Source organism: Labrus mixtus, chromosome 9, assembly GCF_963584025.1.
Source record: "Labrus mixtus chromosome 9, fLabMix1.1, whole genome shotgun sequence".
NCBI classification, from domain to species: Eukaryota; Metazoa; Chordata; class Actinopteri; order Labriformes; family Labridae; genus Labrus; species Labrus mixtus.
This window is the reverse complement of record NC_083620.1, coordinates 21,711,185-21,729,501: the sequence shown is the minus strand read 5'-3', so window position 1 is coordinate 21,729,501 and position 18,317 is coordinate 21,711,185. Positions and strand designations below refer to the sequence as shown.

At 41.5% G+C, this 18,317-nt stretch overlaps 1 protein-coding gene across 8 annotated transcripts in view; it reads right to left on the bottom strand.

The window, feature by feature from the left end:
* Nucleotides 1-18,317, bottom strand: part of synrg (synergin, gamma) — a 35,633-nt gene that overhangs the window by 16,793 nt on the left and 523 nt on the right. For 2 of the 8 annotated variants that reach the window (XM_061046890.1, XM_061046892.1), the window contains exons 2-15: nucleotides 14,611-14,651; nucleotides 13,308-13,447; nucleotides 12,642-12,769; nucleotides 12,045-12,150; nucleotides 11,824-11,935; nucleotides 10,239-10,652; nucleotides 8,075-8,353; nucleotides 6,834-6,914; nucleotides 6,453-6,649; nucleotides 5,235-5,486; nucleotides 5,010-5,149; nucleotides 3,472-3,596; nucleotides 2,756-2,818; nucleotides 685-1,641 (exon numbers count right to left, since the gene is read on the bottom strand). In XM_061046890.1, the coding sequence (XP_060902873.1) occupies nucleotides 685-1,641; nucleotides 2,756-2,818; nucleotides 3,472-3,596; nucleotides 5,010-5,149; nucleotides 5,235-5,486; nucleotides 6,453-6,649; nucleotides 6,834-6,914; nucleotides 8,075-8,353; nucleotides 10,239-10,652; nucleotides 11,824-11,935; nucleotides 12,045-12,150; nucleotides 12,642-12,769; nucleotides 13,308-13,447; nucleotides 14,611-14,651 (3,035 nt within the window). The remainder of the gene's footprint in view (nucleotides 1-684; nucleotides 1,642-2,755; nucleotides 2,819-3,471; nucleotides 3,597-5,009; nucleotides 5,150-5,234; nucleotides 5,487-6,452; nucleotides 6,650-6,833; nucleotides 6,915-8,074; nucleotides 8,354-10,238; nucleotides 10,653-11,823; nucleotides 11,936-12,044; nucleotides 12,151-12,641; nucleotides 12,770-13,307; nucleotides 13,448-14,610; nucleotides 14,652-18,317) is intronic. The other 6 variants (XM_061046896.1, XM_061046897.1, XM_061046891.1 and 3 more) reach the window with 5 other exon arrangements.

Genomic DNA, 18,317 nt, shown 5'->3' with positions numbered 1-18,317 from the left:
TAATAAGCTTTTGTGTGATCTCCTCTGTTAGGGTTAGAGGAGCCACATAACGGAAAGATAAGCCTGGTATGCTGAACTCACTTCATAGTACAGGCTTCTGTACTCATCTTCTCATCATCTTTTTGGTTTGTGTTGAACGACATGTCATTTCAACAACAAGCACACAAGCACAAACAGATTCATGCCTGTGAAGACAAAAGCTACACTGAAGGGAGTCAACCGAACAAACACGGAGCTGATTCAAGTCCCTGTAAACACGACAGCCAACACATCCCAACCAGACATCCATCATCATTGTAGATTAACAGAGATAAGGGCAAGACCTCTCTGTCATTAGAATAATTCTGTATTACGGGAGGGAGTAGGATAAATATGGTCATAAAAAAAGAGAGGATGAAATAAATGATTTGAATAAATACATAAATAAATAAATAAGATGATATGAATAATGAAATGTAGAATGAAAGTTGAGATGGGTCTAATCTGATATGTTATTCATACAGTGTCTGTCTGCAGTGTTTGAGATTATTCAATTCAATAAGGACCTTGCCCTTTGACCCCTTGTTTGGTGGTCAGCATTGGGCACTGAGGATGAGGCCACTGCTGGCCTTTAAATGAATACTGTGTTTGAATGGACAAGGGGTGGGGGGGCCCCTCACCAGAGCAATCGCACTAGTTCCTCACCTGTAGCGGGGGGCTGGTGGGCCGAGAGACCCGGCAAATCCAGAGAGCTGTCTGACATCACGTGCTTCAGGTCTCCGCCCATGTCCGAGAGCTTCATGTCCAGCTGCACCGAGAGAGCGTCCTCGGAGTCGTCCTTTCCTACACTGCTCCCCCCGATAGATGGGAGGTCCAGGGACTTTACGGAGGCAGAGTCCTCTTTGCCCTGTTTGAAAGCAGACACCTTGTCTACGAGAGTCTTTTCTGAAGCCCCCAGCGCCGTGCAGAACTTCGAGGACTGAAAGTCGGCAAAGTCATCTGTATCGCTCTTAAGAGAAGAAAAGGATCCTCCGCCACTCTCTTTAGTATCGTCGTAGGCCAGACCCCCCTCCAGAGACAGCTGTTTGAATACATCGTACTTGTCTGAGCTCTGCTGAGGCCGCGGCTGAGTTGAGGGCTCCCCTTGGACCCCCGCACTGCTTTCACCTTTAGGCTCCCCACCAGAACTGCCAAACGCCATGAAGTCTGCAAAGTCGTCCTGAGGGGCCGCCACAGCTCCTCCTGCTGCTGAAGCCTGAGCAGCGTCAGAGGAGGAGCCAAAGAGGGTAAAGTCACCGAAATCGTCTGCTCCTCCCCCGGGAGGTTTTGCTCCACCTGGTAGGAGAACTAGAGAGGGGGGCACAGACACTGAGGGGAATGTGGTGGGCTTTGTCTCAGAGGAGGCGGGAACAGAGGGAGCTATGGAAGAGAAAAGGTCCAGGTCGGCCATATTTAGAGGATTTTTGGGCTGAGATAGAGAAACTGCTGGCTGCTGCTGTGGTAGCTGTTGTAGAGACTGAGAGGTTGGGAAAGCAGGAGGAAAGGCAGGTTGAAAGATCTTGGCCTGTTCTGAGGGGTCTAGTGGAGAGACGCTGTCGGCGGTTTTAAAGTCTGTGAAGCCATCATCAGCGCTGACAGACTTGAAATCTGCAAATCCTTCCCCTGCAAACCAAAGAAAACAATTTGAGAACATTAAGAAATTATGTCAGAGACATGATGAGACAATAAAGCCTCGGCTGCTCCCTCCATAATCCTGTCTATTTCAATCCTAAAAGGAAAGAGGCAGATAGATTAGGTTCACAATCACACTACCAACTTTTGGTCGAGCACACATCACTGCACAGAAAAGCTTCATCATCACAACCATGCACAGACCTGTAAAGTCCATCAAGATCAAACTAGTTATTTTGTCTTGACTTTCAGAGTGAAAGAGTCTCCCAGTGAAGTAGTAGTCAACATGTTTCCCCATGCTATAGCGGTTCAACTTTTATAAAGATTTCTGAACTATATTTTTAAATTAAGCTAAATAAGGTGTTTTGGAAAAGACAGATTGCTTTTGCCTGTGGTCTTGAAAAACCAGCACTAACACTGGTCTGGCAGGGAAACACAACAGTAGAGGATATTCTAAAGAATCTTTAGACTCGAAAATGTTGGACTACTCCACCAGAAAGAAAAGTGAAAGGCCTTCTAGTTTCAGTTGGTTGTACATCCACTGTGGTAAAATATAATATATGTAGGGACTGAAACACAGAATCTGTTCACACTGTCGGTGTATGTGGAGGACAAGAGATAACTAATGGGCTCATTAAGGAGATGGAGCCTGACAATGCCAAGGAAAGGTCACCGCAAAAGCACGACTTACTGGAGTTGTAAGAGCGGTCCCCATCGGAAACTGTTCTAATGAAACAGGGACGGGAAATACACGGATATCAACAATGTGGGGGCTTACCAAACAAGATACAGTGCAAAAATGGAAATATGGCATTGCAATGACCTGAGAGCTTCAAATACAAGACTATGTTTAATTAGAGGGAATCTAGCACCAACACATTCGTCCTGACAAAAGATGTGTTCTCTAAGGAGGACGAGAGGTTTTTCTATAAGGTCCTTTAGCAATCTGCTTGCAGGGACCAACTTAGAGCCAATGCTGTCATATTTGTTCATTGACAAAGAAACCTAAGGTACTGGCTTAGGAATCTGCTGCTTTACATATGCAAGTGTGTGTGCATGACTTAAATGTAAAAAAAAAAAAAAAAAGGCTTGCAGAGTTTCTTACCGACTGGTTTCTTGTCAGCAGGTTGCTCAAGTTGTCTGAACACACTGTATTTGTCCCCGGAATCTGGATCAAAAAAGTAAAAGAATGACTTTAGTATGAGCAGGAAATGCAGGCAAAAATGTGTTCCCTTAACGCAGTTTGTTTTGAAACTCTGCAGCTTTGTTCAGCCTGCAGGCAAATCACATTTGTTTCTGAAATCAGATCTTAAAGACAGACACTCAGCACTCATTCTTATTTGCAGGTGATGTTATTAGATTTGTGTTTCCAGACATCACCAACCTATCTGCATGGGTTGATGTGGGAAAACATAGGAGTCAGCGATTATGAAAGAAGGTTATATAAGTTAGAAACATTTTCATAAAACTGAAGATGTCCTCATTGAAGCGGCCTGCATTACCATTTGAGTTGACTTAAGGATGACTCCAGGATTCAACATAAATATTAAAACTAAGTAAAATTCTGCATTACGTTGATCAAAAAAGGATAATACTTGGTTGCACAATTCCTTGGCTGTGTCATGGCTGAGATGTGTGATGACACATTGAGGTAAAGGAGCTGGAGGTGTGAAGATTACATTTTTTCCTCAATAACCTACTCTTAAATAACTAAGTCTTTTACTATCTTTCTTTCTCGGGTTTTACTTGTCTGGAGCATTTCATGGAGAGTAGAAAATGTTCCTGAGAAATTGTGCACAACGTGTGAGGTGTAGAGGGTACCTGATGCAGGAGGTGTGGGCTCTGCAGGCTGATCCACAGACAGCTGCTTAAACACAGCGTACTTATCAGATGACGTGACAGAGGCTGATGAAGAACCAGAGACCGGAGTCAGCATGGCAGGAGCGCTACAGGGACACACAGAAATATGTTTAAATGTTTTTGTGTTACAAATTGAAAGGCCTTCAGTTTAGATCCAGGTCAAATCTTAAGGTTGGAGGAACACATTTATTTATGTTTATGTCTAGAGCTATACTGGATGACAATCTCATGTCTGTCTTAAAATATAAAGATACCAATAAATTATTTAGCTCAGTGTAGCAAAAGACTGGAGACAGGGTAAACAACACTATTAAACAATCCACATTCCATCTTTCTATATATATATATATATATATATATATCTTTTTTCTTAACAAATAGGCCCATATAACATTGGGATACGCTGCCACTTGCCAGGTAATCACCAAACACTCTTGTAAGTAACCAGTCCAAGCCAATAAAAAAGGTTAGCACATTACTCAAATTAAACCACCAACAATTGTTTTAACACATCAATACATTAGAATCAGTCATTTAACTTTCAAAGCTGTGGTTTTTGTTAGCTTTAGCAATAGCTGGGGTAAGTAGGTACAGTATGTCAAACTTTACCTACAGTACTGTAAGTATGTAACGCATCATAAGAAATCAAATGATGTGCTCAAATCCCTCCACTTACAAACAACATGTATAAAGTCTTTATATTTCTGAAGTAGCTGATCTGATGACATACTACAGTCATACACTACAGGAAATCATTAAGCTGACTTTCCACTGAAGTTTCCTCAAAGCTCTTTTCTTTCTATGTCATCTGACTTAGTTTTGCCTGCCAATTCAAGGTGGCAACCCGACATGAGCTTTACAGCCCCTTCTTCAATTAGACAAAGATCTCAGACTGTGGGGAAGTTTTGTTGCGCAGCTGAAAGAGCCAGGACTGGAGTGGATGTTTTCATGGGAGGAATTGGTGGAAATTATTTTTAAAGGCCTTCGCCTCTAAGATGTGAGATACGTTGGTTCGACTTTCTCTTTGTCTTCCAACGGGATAATTGCCTTTCAGCTTCCTCTCCGTGAAAATGTTCTCTCCATACAGGATTGGAAAGTAATATAAAGAAAAACGCTTCTCTACTGTCCACTGAAAGGAATTCATTAAGAGGTGACCCACACTCATTGTTATTCTGGGGAGGTTATTATGAGATATTAAGACAATGTGTCTGACTCTATGGTGTCCAAGACAGACAATGACAGACACGAGTACTATGCAGAGTAACTCGGCTATAAATAACCAACACAGGCAGAATATAAGACCCTCATCACTGCCAGAAAGGTGGAGCTAGTTAGAGGGCAAAAAGCAGACAAAAAATAATGATGCATAAAGACAATTCAAAGCTTCCTGCTTTTTAAGACCACACTAATTATCCAAGCTAGAATATCAAATTCTACTCTGTTCAAGTTAAAAAATAAGAACATGTTTCTGCCTACTCAGCATTTCCACTGCTCTGTACCTGTTCTGGTGCTGAGACGCGATGCTTGGGGGAAAATTTCCACCTGAATCCCCTTTGAACTCAGTGAAGACCGGGTCTCCCGCTCCTGCTTTTGGGGCCTCCTGAAAGTCCTGGAAGTCGTCGTCCTCTGTTTTGTTGACCTAAGCCAATGATATGTTGAGTGAGTGAGATCTAAATTCATATCCCCGACAGGAAGACAAAGAACTCAAGGTGTGGGATTGTTACCTGTGCTGGGGGGAAACTGGCAATGAAGTTGGTGTTTGTTGGGGCTTGAACCGGGACTGCGGGTGTCATCGCCATGACTGGTGGTGGAGGTGCTGGTGTGGGAATTGCCATTGAGACCGGAGGCTGGGTCATCATGGGCTGCTGGTGCTGGGGCATGTGAGAGGCCATGGCCATAGCCAGGGCCGGCAGGTTGGGCACGGGTGCAGAAGGGAACTGACCGAGGATCTCCACATTCATTGCAGGGAGGCCACTCTGAAACAATGGGAAACAGTGTACAGTGATTTTATTTACTGTAACTTGGGATATTTTCTCAAAACCATGAACAGATCCCACTAGCAAGTATAACAACTGCATCCAAAGTCTCATAGTATCCTCTAGACTACATCTCTGTGCCAGAACTCAACAGGTATTCAGAAACAAATTAATGAGCCACAAAACAATAAATATTTTAGGTTATTTCAGCATTAATCCTCCTGCTGCTGGAATACTTACCAGCAAACACTTTTGATCTGCTGCTTCAATAGTACGCAACACAATAATGACCTTCTACTGTTTATGTAGAGAAAAAGGCTATAGCTTCTAAAAACTCAATAATTTGTGACCCAGTGGAGCTAGAAGCAACATACAAGGGGATGTAAAAGCAAATAGAGAAAACACATCTTTGGTTCTTATATTCGAGGTCATAGCTACACTCTGAACTTTTTCATTTGATGCCATCATGTATTCAATGTACTAAGAAAAGAAAGACTGATGTTGACTTATAAATTATTCAACACAGTCAAGTTCTCTTTGAGCGGACCTCATAGGCAGACTGAGATCTTGTTCCCTCTCACATGAGAATGTAACTTGCTGTTTTTGCTTTTTAAGACTCCGGAAGATTTACATCCCCAACGGTATCTTATTATTCTTTGTTGGGAAGCAGTGGAATGCTGTATTTCGTGAGCTGCATGCAGATTTGCATCCTCCCAGACATGGTGGAGGCGGTGACAGGCTGGGGCTAAGGATGATAAGCAGCCTCCCGCCTAACTGGGCTGATGGGGACTCAGACATATACGCGACTTACAATGCTCCATGAGCCCCGGGCTGATTCACAGCACTGCCTCTTTCTCTCTATTTCTAGCTCAGCCTGTCTGATTTCAGCCAAGAGTTTGTAGTCAGACTCCAGCCAGGAGAGATGATTAGTGAAGTCGCTCTAAGTGGATTTACTCCGATGTTTACCTGTGCCACACCAATTAGTGCCAGTACAGTGTAGAGCTCCTCCTTGGTCAGCATGCCAGGTGTTGTGCGATTGGCTGATGCCCAGATTTGCCCCAGAGCTTCCCTGGGTAGACCTGATGACATCAGGATGGGGTAGAGCTTGGCTGTGTCTATCCCTGCCGGTGTCATGGTGAATTCAAGAACTTTCTTGAACATTTCTATGGAAAAGGAAACAGCAGGAGACATATTCATGTGTGCTAGAAAACGAGATGTAAACAACTGACATCCCAATTAACCAGTATACCGGTAGTTAATTGTTTTTTTTCTGAAGGCAACAGAGGTAAATGATTAATAGGAATATCTGAAACATGGCACTGGATGTGTCAGTGTATAAATGTTTACCTGGGATGAGGCTGTCGTTGTAAAGCCAGGTAGGCAGCATGGGCTGGATGTGCTCTTGTTGTGGGTACACGCCAACACCTGCTGCCACAAGCAGACAAACGCACACATCAAACACACACACACAGTTAGTGCTTCTAGCAAAAAGCCTTTGTTAAGGCTTACGATTTGCCAAGCCTCTTGGCAGCTGAGCCCTGCTGGGATCCAACTGGACAAAATCATACACCTGATGTCCAAGAGGCTCGTTGCAGATACAACGCTCTCCTGCCACGTCAGACATCCATAAACCTTTTATAGAGGAGACAGTCGAGACTGCCTTGTAAAAAAATAAAATAACTGAGAAGCTAATTAAGTTGCTGAAATTAAACAAAAGTTTTACTACATAAAGGCTAACAAATGTTTCAGGAAGGACAAGCTATAGATTATTTTAACTCACTAACACTCTGTCTGCAAGGCACCTGTTTGTCACCTCGCTGCTAATATTCCCTCCCATCTGTCTAGGGCAACTACATTAATCGTATTAAAAATCCTCACTCAGCCTCCATGACGAGCCTTATACTCCCCTTGATGACACTCATGACATGGACAAAGACAAACAAATAAACAAATAACAGCACAACAAAGAAGCGCAGTGGCATGCACAATCAGCCTTGGATTATTTGGGCCCAGGTGGCAACTGTCCATCCATGCACATCCCTGTTAAAGCAAAGCAGTCAGCATGCGCCAGAGGTTGTTATCAGAGGGTGTTACACAGCGAGGGAACAGATGGAAGCTTATTGAGTCAGCAGGTATAACAGTCCATTTCGACCATGTGTGCACAGAGCGCCAACATGAGAGGGCCCCTCTAATGAGATTTGGCCTGAAGTGACAAAGATATGAAGCAGGCAGAAAGAAGAGCCTTGTCTCAGGAGAAGATGTAAAGAGACCAGGGAGGAAACCTTGGAGACAGCACGCTCTGGAATAATGTCAAAGGTGAAGAAAATGTCAGCAGGATTTGATCAAACAGCACAAGAGCAACAAATAGGTTAATGCCTGGTCTGGAATCAGGTACAAACCAACTAAGACCCAAAGAAATAGACAGAGATTAAGCCGCCTGAAAAAGTAACTGATTCATTTGTCGCAGTAAGAGAGAGTGAAGAAATTTGGACGGAAAGAAGAGACTGCTTTGATTGCGAGGTAATCCTGCAGCAAAGCGACGGAGAGAAGAAAAGCTATGAAGTCGAGTAAACATTCACTTCTCTCACCACTGTCACTACTGCTGTGAGCAGATGAGTCAGCAGCCGGTGGGGGGACGCTGGGTGCTGACACCGGAGCCTCAGGTACTTTTTCTGAGATGAAGACAGAACTCAAGTCCTTGGGGGCCTCAGCCCAGTTCCTGGCTTTAGTGCTGGACTGAAACTGTGTTGAGACTTTGGCTCTAGGACCCATTTCAGCCATACTCTGCTTGGACTTAAAGCTAACCTGGGCCGTCTTACCAGCAGTGAGATCGCATGAGGAGAAAAGCTTCTCTTCCAGGGACGGGCCTAGAGGAATGAATAAGGAACAGGTTTCTGGGTGACAAACTCACTATACACAGAAGTTTAAGTCTGAAGCTTCAGCAGCAATGTCTGTTGTTGTCATATTTAGGGGGATATTAACTTATCAATCACAGTCAAATTCTGTTTTTCTATGTTAACTACAGAAGGCACAACGATAAATTGAAGTTTAATGAATGTGTTACTGATGTTTTTGGCACTCATGAGGGCCTTACAAATTCTGAGACCCAAAACAACAAGGGGAGCTCTTATGTCTACTTCCCGGGGTTTCTACGTTTACCTTGGACACATTGTATGACTCGTGCTCCAGAGTCAGCAGCCTCTCAGCTTTGGGATAGTCTCCAAATAAGACTCAGGTGTTCTGTGGTCATAAAGACCCAACAGGCTGCACAGACTCTTATGTAGCATGAGGTATTTTAAGTTTTAACTTCTGAACTACATGGAAGTCTATTACCATTTTAAAAGTGCTTTTTTTTATCTATGATTATTTATTCTATTTTTATGCTTATATCAAGCTTTATATTTTTGCTGAGTTGTGCAAAACTCAAATCAAATTATATTTCTTGCTATGTATGAATGACGTAAAAATACAAGGACGGCCTAATCAATCACAACACCATTGTAATGGTGATAAGAGTATTCACATTAACAAGTTGAAGTCAAAGTCTGAATTTGATTGAAATACATGAGACATCAGCCTGTGTTCATTTTTTACTGTTTGATTGAGGCCTTGATTTAATGGTCATGCTTTCAGATGAAACAAAAGTGAGCTATCAGCTATCCTCACTTTTAATGCTGCATATTTAGTGATTGATGGATTGATATTGGGTTCAGGGGGGAAATGATGCCAACAAGTGTTCTTTGAAGAACAGCTGATCGAGACAGACGCTGTGAGTTCTACACAATGCGCACGCTTTATTTCTGTTTATTGCATATTATAATGTTATCGCGATGGTAAACAATGATATCTGCATCCCATATTTCTTTCATATCCTGCAGGCCTAGTAAATTCCCTACTCGATAGAACTACTGTAGCAAAAGTTGTGCATCATACTTGATAAATATCCTGCTTAGCGTGTTTATTTTTGGTTTCGTATCTCAGAGAATGTTTTCTCTCAGCTATAATTGAGATCCTGTTATACTTCTGCCTGCACAAACTGTTTGTTTTGGTGTACCACTTTTGTAGTTCTTGTGCAATTATCATCGGCACAAAAAAAAACCCTGTAAATCCCACAATAGGCAGAACATATACTCCTGAGGTCTTCTCTCGTATCAGAGGCAGTGATCGAAAGGCCTTCTAATCTGCTTATTCCAGATGCTTAACAACTAGGTCAAAAATGTCTCAGAGGATTGGGGGATGACACCCGATGGAGGGCCGGCTGTTGCGTTTCACTGGACAGAAGTTGATCTCTGTCCTGTCATTCATAGACCAGAGAACTGCCACAGAGCAGCAGCTCATCCCAGAGATTAGACACCACATGATATATGAAAGTGACAGTCTCCAATCAGTGTGCAAACCATTCAATATGGATTCAGCATTAATGGTGTATATAGGTACTGTATGGTAATAACCTATTGGTACACAGTTTTTGATTCATTCTTCACCCTTGTTTGTTTGTAATGTGTGATAGCTTTAAAGGTTTTAGGTAATGAGGACGGGCCATCTGCTGAGCTTGCTGCATGCTCTCACTCTGCATCACAGGCCAAAACCAACTCAAAAAAGACATACCAGTCCAAATGTTTAGCATCAGCAACCAAGGCAGCATTACAAGTTTAAAAAAAAAAAAACCTCCGTATAATTTAGAGAGTAAATGGATGAGTACAAATTATGAGGATGGGAGGGGAGGTGTCAACAAAGCAAAAGAAGAGTTACCTTGAAATGTAGATTGGGAGCTGGTGTTGACAGCAGAGTGTTGAGTGACAGTGGGAATGGACACAGAGGCGGGGAGGGACTGAGGAAGGGAGGAAGAGGAGGAGGACAGACCTGCCCTCAGTGAAGGGGACGAAGGTAAGACTTGGGCCTGTGAGGAAGGGACAGCGTTTACGGGACCCTGAACAAAGTCACTGAATTCATCATCGTCCTGAGAGAAACCTGTCTTAGGGGCAGAGGATGAAGGCTGGACGTAGGCCTGAGAGGAGAGGCCAAAGGCAGAGGAAGTGGAGGAGGGCGGAGGGAAGGAGGCGGGGGTCTCTACAGGCCCCTGAAAGTCACTAAACTCGTTATTGTCCTCGGACACAGTGGGGGGGAGGGAGTGAGTGGTGACAGACGGGTGTGATGGCGATGAGTCTGAAAAAATGAAGAAATAATGATGATGGCACAAAACATGGCAGAAACACAGAACAATGGAGAATGATATAAAAGCTGCACATTGGAAGAATGAGATAAAGACTATTTAGTGCAAAACCAGAAAGTGTAGACCTGCAAATTCAACCAGTGTCATGATAATGACTTTAAAGCAGACACAGCGTGGACGCAGTGTGGGACCCATCAATGGCAACTTGAGATAAATTACAACATGATTACTGTAAAAAAGCCTCTCTATTAATACACTTCTGTTCTTTTTTATAACCTTTATTAACCTATGCTTTCATCTTGTTCAATACTGAACTGTTTGACTTGTTGCTAGTTGTTATCCAAATTGAAGGACCAGAGTATATGGACTCTACATAAAGTCTTAAGGTTGCATGTTCAAGTTTGGAGAAGAACCAAGGGTGGCTTTTTCACACGGACAAAAAAAAAACATGAAAAGATCCCAAAATTTGTCAGGGTGAGCTGCATGTGTGAACGCAAGAGGCTGCCATCCCCTCCAACTTTCCCCTGATTTTTTCCTGCCAGCTCCTTTGTAAAACTTCTGTGAAAAGTCAGGGTTGGGTGATGTGTGAACGCAGGAAGTTCTTTATATCGGGAAATTCACCATGAGAGCGTGTGAAGAAAGCTTAAAGGTTCCCTTTAAGGCCAATGTTTAAAAGTAGCAACTAAATACTACTTCTGCTTCTCTAATAGGTTGGTAACTTTGTCTGTCGAGCTTTACTTCAGGCAGTGGTTTTGAAATGCATGACTGCAGTTTCTTGAAATGCACAGAAATAGGTTAAGTGGGGAAAATAATAAAATGATCCAAACATGAACACTGAGGTTCATACATGGATGCTGTATTGTACACAAATATAAAAAAAAAACACGACACTACTGAAAACGATGAATAACACTGACAGGTTTGCAGATGAAGTGTGAGAGGGGAAACAATATAAATAAAGGAAACAAAAAATTATGTTACATATGTGCTCAGACAGAAAATCCGTATTTTGGCTGGTCTGGCTGCCAGCTGGGCCTTCATCATGCTGACCTGCCTGTAATCCAGCTATCATTGTCAGGTAGCGGTGTCAGAGCTGCAGAGAGAAGATCATCTGACCGAGAGACACAACAGGGAGTAGATGTGAAAGCTTTGAGGTGGAGGTACCTGGCTTCTTGGTCTGTGATGATTGAGTTGGATGCATCTTAGCGTCTCTGCTGAAGCCGTCCAGGTTGCCTTTGATTGCCTCCAAAGCGTCATCACGGCTCTTCTCCCCTGTCTGAGTACAGAACAAAAGAGGGTCAGGAGTTCAGAGGGGTAACAAAGATGAGCTCTGGACAGGCCAGAATAAGAGTGGGAAAATAATCAGGAGGTGGAGAGAGGCTCACCTTGGGTTTGACACTGCTGAGCAGCCTCAGCTTCTGTTTCTGCTCCTCAAATTGTCTCCTTTTCCTGTCCTCCTCCAGCATCTTCTGCTGCTGCTCCAGACGTTTTCTGAAGGGCAAAATAGAGCAGATTCCTTAATATTCTTGAATATGTTGGAGACGTGATGCCCTGTTGAGACTTTAAAGAGATTTTTTAATAAGAGCAGACTTGGAAGGCAAGGGGAAAATCAATGAATAAAGATGTAAAAGAAGGAGGACAGAATAGTGTATGCAGTTCCTCAGTATACAAGTGAAAGTAGTGGAATAAAGATGAGCATTGCTGTCATGTGAGAACAAAGTGTTATTGAAATATTTATTTTGCTCAGCATGAAAGAACTTTGTCTACCAAAGAAGAAACCCTAGATACCAAGATTATTAAAAAATCATAACTGGAAATGTCCTACAAATAAAGTGGTATAAAAAAAGTTAGTTAGATCTGGTCACTTTTTCTCTTCTAGCTTGGAACCACTCGGCCTGCTGTTTTGTACAATCAGAGCTTTGACATTAACAACCAAACAGACAATATAGAAGAAATCTGGTATAAATGTAAAGAAGTCTTACTGGTGCTCCTCGGCCATTTGTTTCTGCATGTCAGCTGTGTACTGGGGTCCAGCTGGTCTCATACCCATAAACTGTGGCTGACCCAAAAACTGCATCCCAGGGGACTGCATACTCATCGCCATCCCACCCTGATAGGAAAAAAAAAAACACAAACAGCAGCTCAGACTGGGGCTGGGCAAAATGGACCAAAAAATCATCTCAATATTTTTATAACTTAATGGCAATACACCATATATATCTCTAAGTCAAATCGATATGGCCAAATGACAGATAGCACACAGGCACTTTAATTAACATGTACATGAAATCAAAAATAATATTAAATAAAAAATGCACCTTAAATAAAATAGTTCAGAGAGAGAGGCAGAGCACGGTGAAGAGAGACAGTGAGAGGAAAAACAGGCAAACAGTTATTCTTAAACTCCCCTCTAACTTGTTATTAAATACTACAACCAAAGGAAAGTATTGTACTTCAGGAGGAGGAGCTCTAAACTTCAGCCTCACATTGAATGACATCAGCTAAATCATCCAGTGTTTCAGTTTTGTGTGTTTAAAGATCAGAGTCAATAACAATAAAATAAAAATGTAAAATAAAATGCACACAGAGAAGACCTGGACAACACTAATCTAAATATTAATCTAACATAAAGCAGAACACAAACTCACCTGCATGGGCATGGCCCCGGGGGGCATCTGTCCCCCAAAGCTCATTCCCATCATGCCTTGCATGTTGGCCTGCATGACAGGAACCATAGGGAAGCCCTGCTGTTGTTGCTGCTGCTGCTGTTGCTGCATGGGAACCATGCCTGAAAAAAAACAAACATCAAACACTGTTAGGATGAAATATAGACATGAAGAAGAATAGTGTATTCTATCACCATTTTAAGCATGAGCGTCACCACAATTTAAAATACACTGAAGAAAAATACAATTCTGCCGTTTGAAAAAAGGCCTTAAGAGTCTGGACTTGATTCAGTATTGAAAATCAATTTCCTGGACAGCTGGGGAGGCTTGGGCTCTGCAAGAACCAAATCTGTTTTTCTTGTGACGACTGTGACAGCTTGGAACAAAACAAGAGGAGTGAGGAAAAGGAGTGAAAGTCTCTGTTTGTTTTCACAGATGCTATGTGAGCTGAGCAGCCAGAGCTGAGCCGCCAGATGATTCACTGTGTTAGCAATCAGCTGCTCTGAATGAGTGGCTTGTTTAGGAAGCTGCACACAATCTACTTTGTCTGAAATGGTGCAGCCAATGGGAGTCAACAGCCCAAATATGGCATTCAAGCACAGGTAAATGATACATCAGAGGCCAGTGATGCATTACTCTGTGCAACCTTTTGACAAAGGTTGGAGTTCCACTGGGGCAAAATCTTCAAGCTACTTATTTCTAGGGATGTATACCATCACCCTCCCTAGTCTGCACCAGTGTCACTATTCCATTAAACTAATTATTTATATTTTCACATGTTGCTGCTTGATGCCGGTCAAGTGGTATGACCACAGTGTGTTATGCAGCCACCTGCCATGAGCTGAGGCTGCGGCCCTAGACTGACAGTAGCTCTGGGTAACAGGCCTGCTCTCCCAGCTCTACAACTCCAAAGAAACAAGCACAGTGAATGATGGCATCTTGTAAAAGCAGCGTGTTATGGCAGTATTTTATTCTAGAAAATTGTTAAAAATTCAAATGCTCTGTATTTGAATAAATAGGTTTTTGGTTGCTTGGGAATAATATTTTATTTATTTATAGCAAAAAAGATTGCAGTATCATCAAGAAATATTATTATATTATATTAGTGAAATTATCTTCAAGGTTCATACAGATTGATTTCCTAATTCAAATATGCTGGCATGATCCAAGAGTTGATGCAGAGATCCCCTTTGAAATTAAAAATCCTGTGTCAGCGTTTGAACTCAGGGGGAGGGGAAAAGCTTTGTTTACTAGATATTAAAAATATTGAAACAGAATGACTCACCTTGTGGCGGTCCCAGACCTCCGCCAACAGGATACATAAAACTAAAGGAAGAAAACAACATGCATGTCAAGAGAAACTTTAGCTAGAGTGAATGCACACTTTATGGACACCTGTGAGATTTTTAAGTGAGATACAGGAACCAAATAATGCTCCCTGCGACGCTGAAAACCTTGATGAACCGATCCTATTTAAACCTTCTGCATCATTAATAAACTATCACTTTAGGAAGCCACAAGGGAAATACTTTTTGTTAAATAAATTATTGAGGCTTTACAAATACCAAGGAGCTGCTTTCATTACAAGCAGTACATATAAAAGATAACGTGGAAAATATCCTTCATGATGAACAAAAAGTAGCAGTGACAGATTAGTCACCTTTTCAATAAGATAGAACTTCAGCACATTCAGTCAACCAGAATCAAGTTAAATGTCTTTTCTCATTTAAACATCAATGCCAAAACAAAGCTTAAATGATGCAGTTTAGTTTCCAAGGGCATCTTGGCTTCTTGCTGAGAAACAAGCCTTTAAGAAATAATCCGAGGAAGCCTCTACAAGCCGCCAAGTCTCTCCTCAGCCGAGCCAACACACACAGGCCTTCAGCTATTTGTCTATAACTCATTACAGCGCGTTTCTTCAGGCTGCCGTTGATGACGCAGAGACAGAAAAAAGAGCCAGCTGAATCTCTGCCTCCCCGTCTGACTCTGAGCATCTAACTAAACCAACTGGTGAGCGACATTATCATACTGATAACTTTAGTATCAACACAACTGTGCTAACAAAAGGGAGCCAGTGAGCTCATTGTCACAGGGTTCAGGCATTTGCCAATGCAATTACCAACTCCCCATGGCAAATAAGGAATTATTTTGACTTGGGTTTGACTTCTGCATGCTAAATTAACTTCTGGAAGCTTTTTTAAAAGCATCATAACAAGTAATATCTGTATTTGTGTTCAGTCCAAGGGTTGAAAACTGTATACTTGGGCTGCAAATAATCATTTTTGAATCAATGAATCCCTTTAAACTGCTTTTAATCGACTGTTTAGTCCATAAAAAACTATTTTCCATTAATTTTCTGTGACCTTTAATTGCTGCCTGCAACCCTTCTGTATTACACGTTCCAAGACGGTGTTCTGCTAATTAATAATTTAAAAGAAACAATTGATGGAAAGACATTTTGCAACCTGAAATGTGCCTCTCATAGTTACGACAACACAGAGAGTTGCAGTTCCTCTCTAGTTTTATGGTTTCCTTCTTTGTGTTTTTTAGCCTGTGACTTTCTGCTGTGGATCACGTCTGACAGACATTGTAACATTTAGCAGCTAAAGAACGTGATATTGTATTCCCCAGGAGGTGGAGCCCAAAAACAGAGCTAAAGGAGGAGTGAATATTGCAATTACAATCTTCAGGTGAACACAAACACTGATCAGGGCGAACACTAATGTTGAACTATGACTGCCAGATGGGTTAACAGGTAACTGTTAGCTGTATTAAGTCATCTTTATAAAGTCATAATGTGGCCACGTTGTGTTTAGAGCTTGTTTTTTGCTGCCCCCAGTTGGCCAACAAAAACAAATAACATTAAATGGAGATTTGTATTGATGTTTTTCTGCCTTTAAATCAACATGACCTGGTCGACTTTTAAACAGCAGACTTTTGATGACAATTTATGTTCCCTGTTGGTGGTAAATTACAGCTAATGAGATGTCAGGTCAATATATTACAGGTAGTATAATCATTATTTATACAGAGGATATATTGGTTTGTTTATTTATTGATCATTCAGAATCATTTAACCTTTCAGCAGAGAGAAGAGGAGGCTGCAGATGAAAGGCGGCTCAGTTTTATGTTCAGATAGATAACTTCAGTTAGTTATGCCTGACTTCATGATGCTTCAGACTCTCACATCTGCTCCCTGTAAGATTTGCAGCTTAAAAGGTTAGGATAGGAGCGCTGCAGCCCTGATGCCCACCATCCTGCAGTGAATAACAGGTCATCATGGCTGGGCAGATTAACACAGGAGGAGATAAGCAGTAAGAGCAGCTGTGGCCCAGCAGGCTGCTGCCTTGTAAAAGGACTGTAATCATCCGACAGCTATCATCAAACTGTTGTTCAAGCTGGGAGACTGACGGCAGGGTCAGGAGTGTAAGTCAAAGTCATCATCAATGAGGAGGCACAATCTGAAATTATTTGATCTTATACTTCTAGTAAAATGAAAAATGCATTCGACGTAAAACTCTAATTTAAAAGAGGAATTACAGTCTTGGAGGAAAGGAAGAGGTTGCTTATTATTACTCAATCCATTATCTGTATGCAGTATAAAAACATAATTAGGCCTAAAACCTTGACTGATTTGAACCACTGACTTCCAGCTTGTTAATCTAGGGGTCATTTTTGGATTAAAAAAAAACAAGAGATATAAAAACACTACAAGGTTACTGAGGAAATTGTGATCAGTACTATCAACAGCAAATATTTAGAAAATTGATAAATTGATGTGCATTTATTTTTCATTTCTTTGAGTTTTGAACTTTTTTTAACTGATCCGGCAATTTTAAGATCGTGTTTGGGGGGGGGAAAGAGCGCATAGTTATCCTTGTTTATGTTTTTTTTTTTTAAATTGAATATGTGCAATAAAAAAGATTAACAACATTTACTCCAACAATGTTTTGCTGTTGTTTCTTTTTTTACCACAAGTCTAAAAGCTGTGATGAACAGCTTTAGGATCTCCTGTTATAATTCAAACTTTTCAACAGTTAGAGAATCCAGTCCACCTTCTTAATTGATACCATAACGCCTTGATAATTGGGTTATTACATTGAGACGCCATCTGACATCACAGGGTCTGTTGAAGACATCCACATGGAACATTTACCAACTTAAAGAATGAATGTCATGCATTATTGTAGCTGTACACAAACCTTAGCATCATTATACAGTATTTATACATTTACCTCAAGCACCTGCACCTGTCAAATTAGTTTTGCACGCTGCACTACTGCTCCACCTCCTGCCTCAACACTCTTTCATTTATTAGCATTCTGCTACTAATGACAGACGCAACAGGTAAAGATTTATGAGATATTGTCAAATTGTGTTAAGAGAATTGGAACGACATACCTCCTGCAGATAGATCGCTCAAGTAAACAAATCAGACTTCAGCCCAGACCATTACAACACTCTTCAATAACTATCAGATCACGTATTAGTGAGGGCTATGATTACCTCCAGGTTCTGACATTAGATCTACTTTTTCCATGAGCCTCCACTCATTCATACAGACTAAAGGAGGGTGGTTGGTGTCACATGTCTGATCAGTATCACCTGGTTAGTAGAGATTCTTGTTACCAGAGGATATTCATTATTCAAGCTGCTGGAGCTCAGTGAATGAAAGAATCATGAGTCTGTTTTCATCTCCTAATACTACATGTATGTCTACTTCACATATATTAGTGTCTACTGTCTTTAAATGTTTATAACAGACGTGAGACTGGATTTACTGTATTTCAGAGGAATAAATGAAGTAGGGCTGTCACAATCTACATCAGAACATAAATATAAAGTATCTTTATCTGCTGCTGGAAGACAACAAAGTACTAATCTGGCAGCTCCTTTGAAGGTCTTACCTTCCCATCTACTTCAATTTCTTAACCTTTTAAAAATGTACCAACATTATATTTAAAAAGACCTTATTGTAAATGATAAAATAGT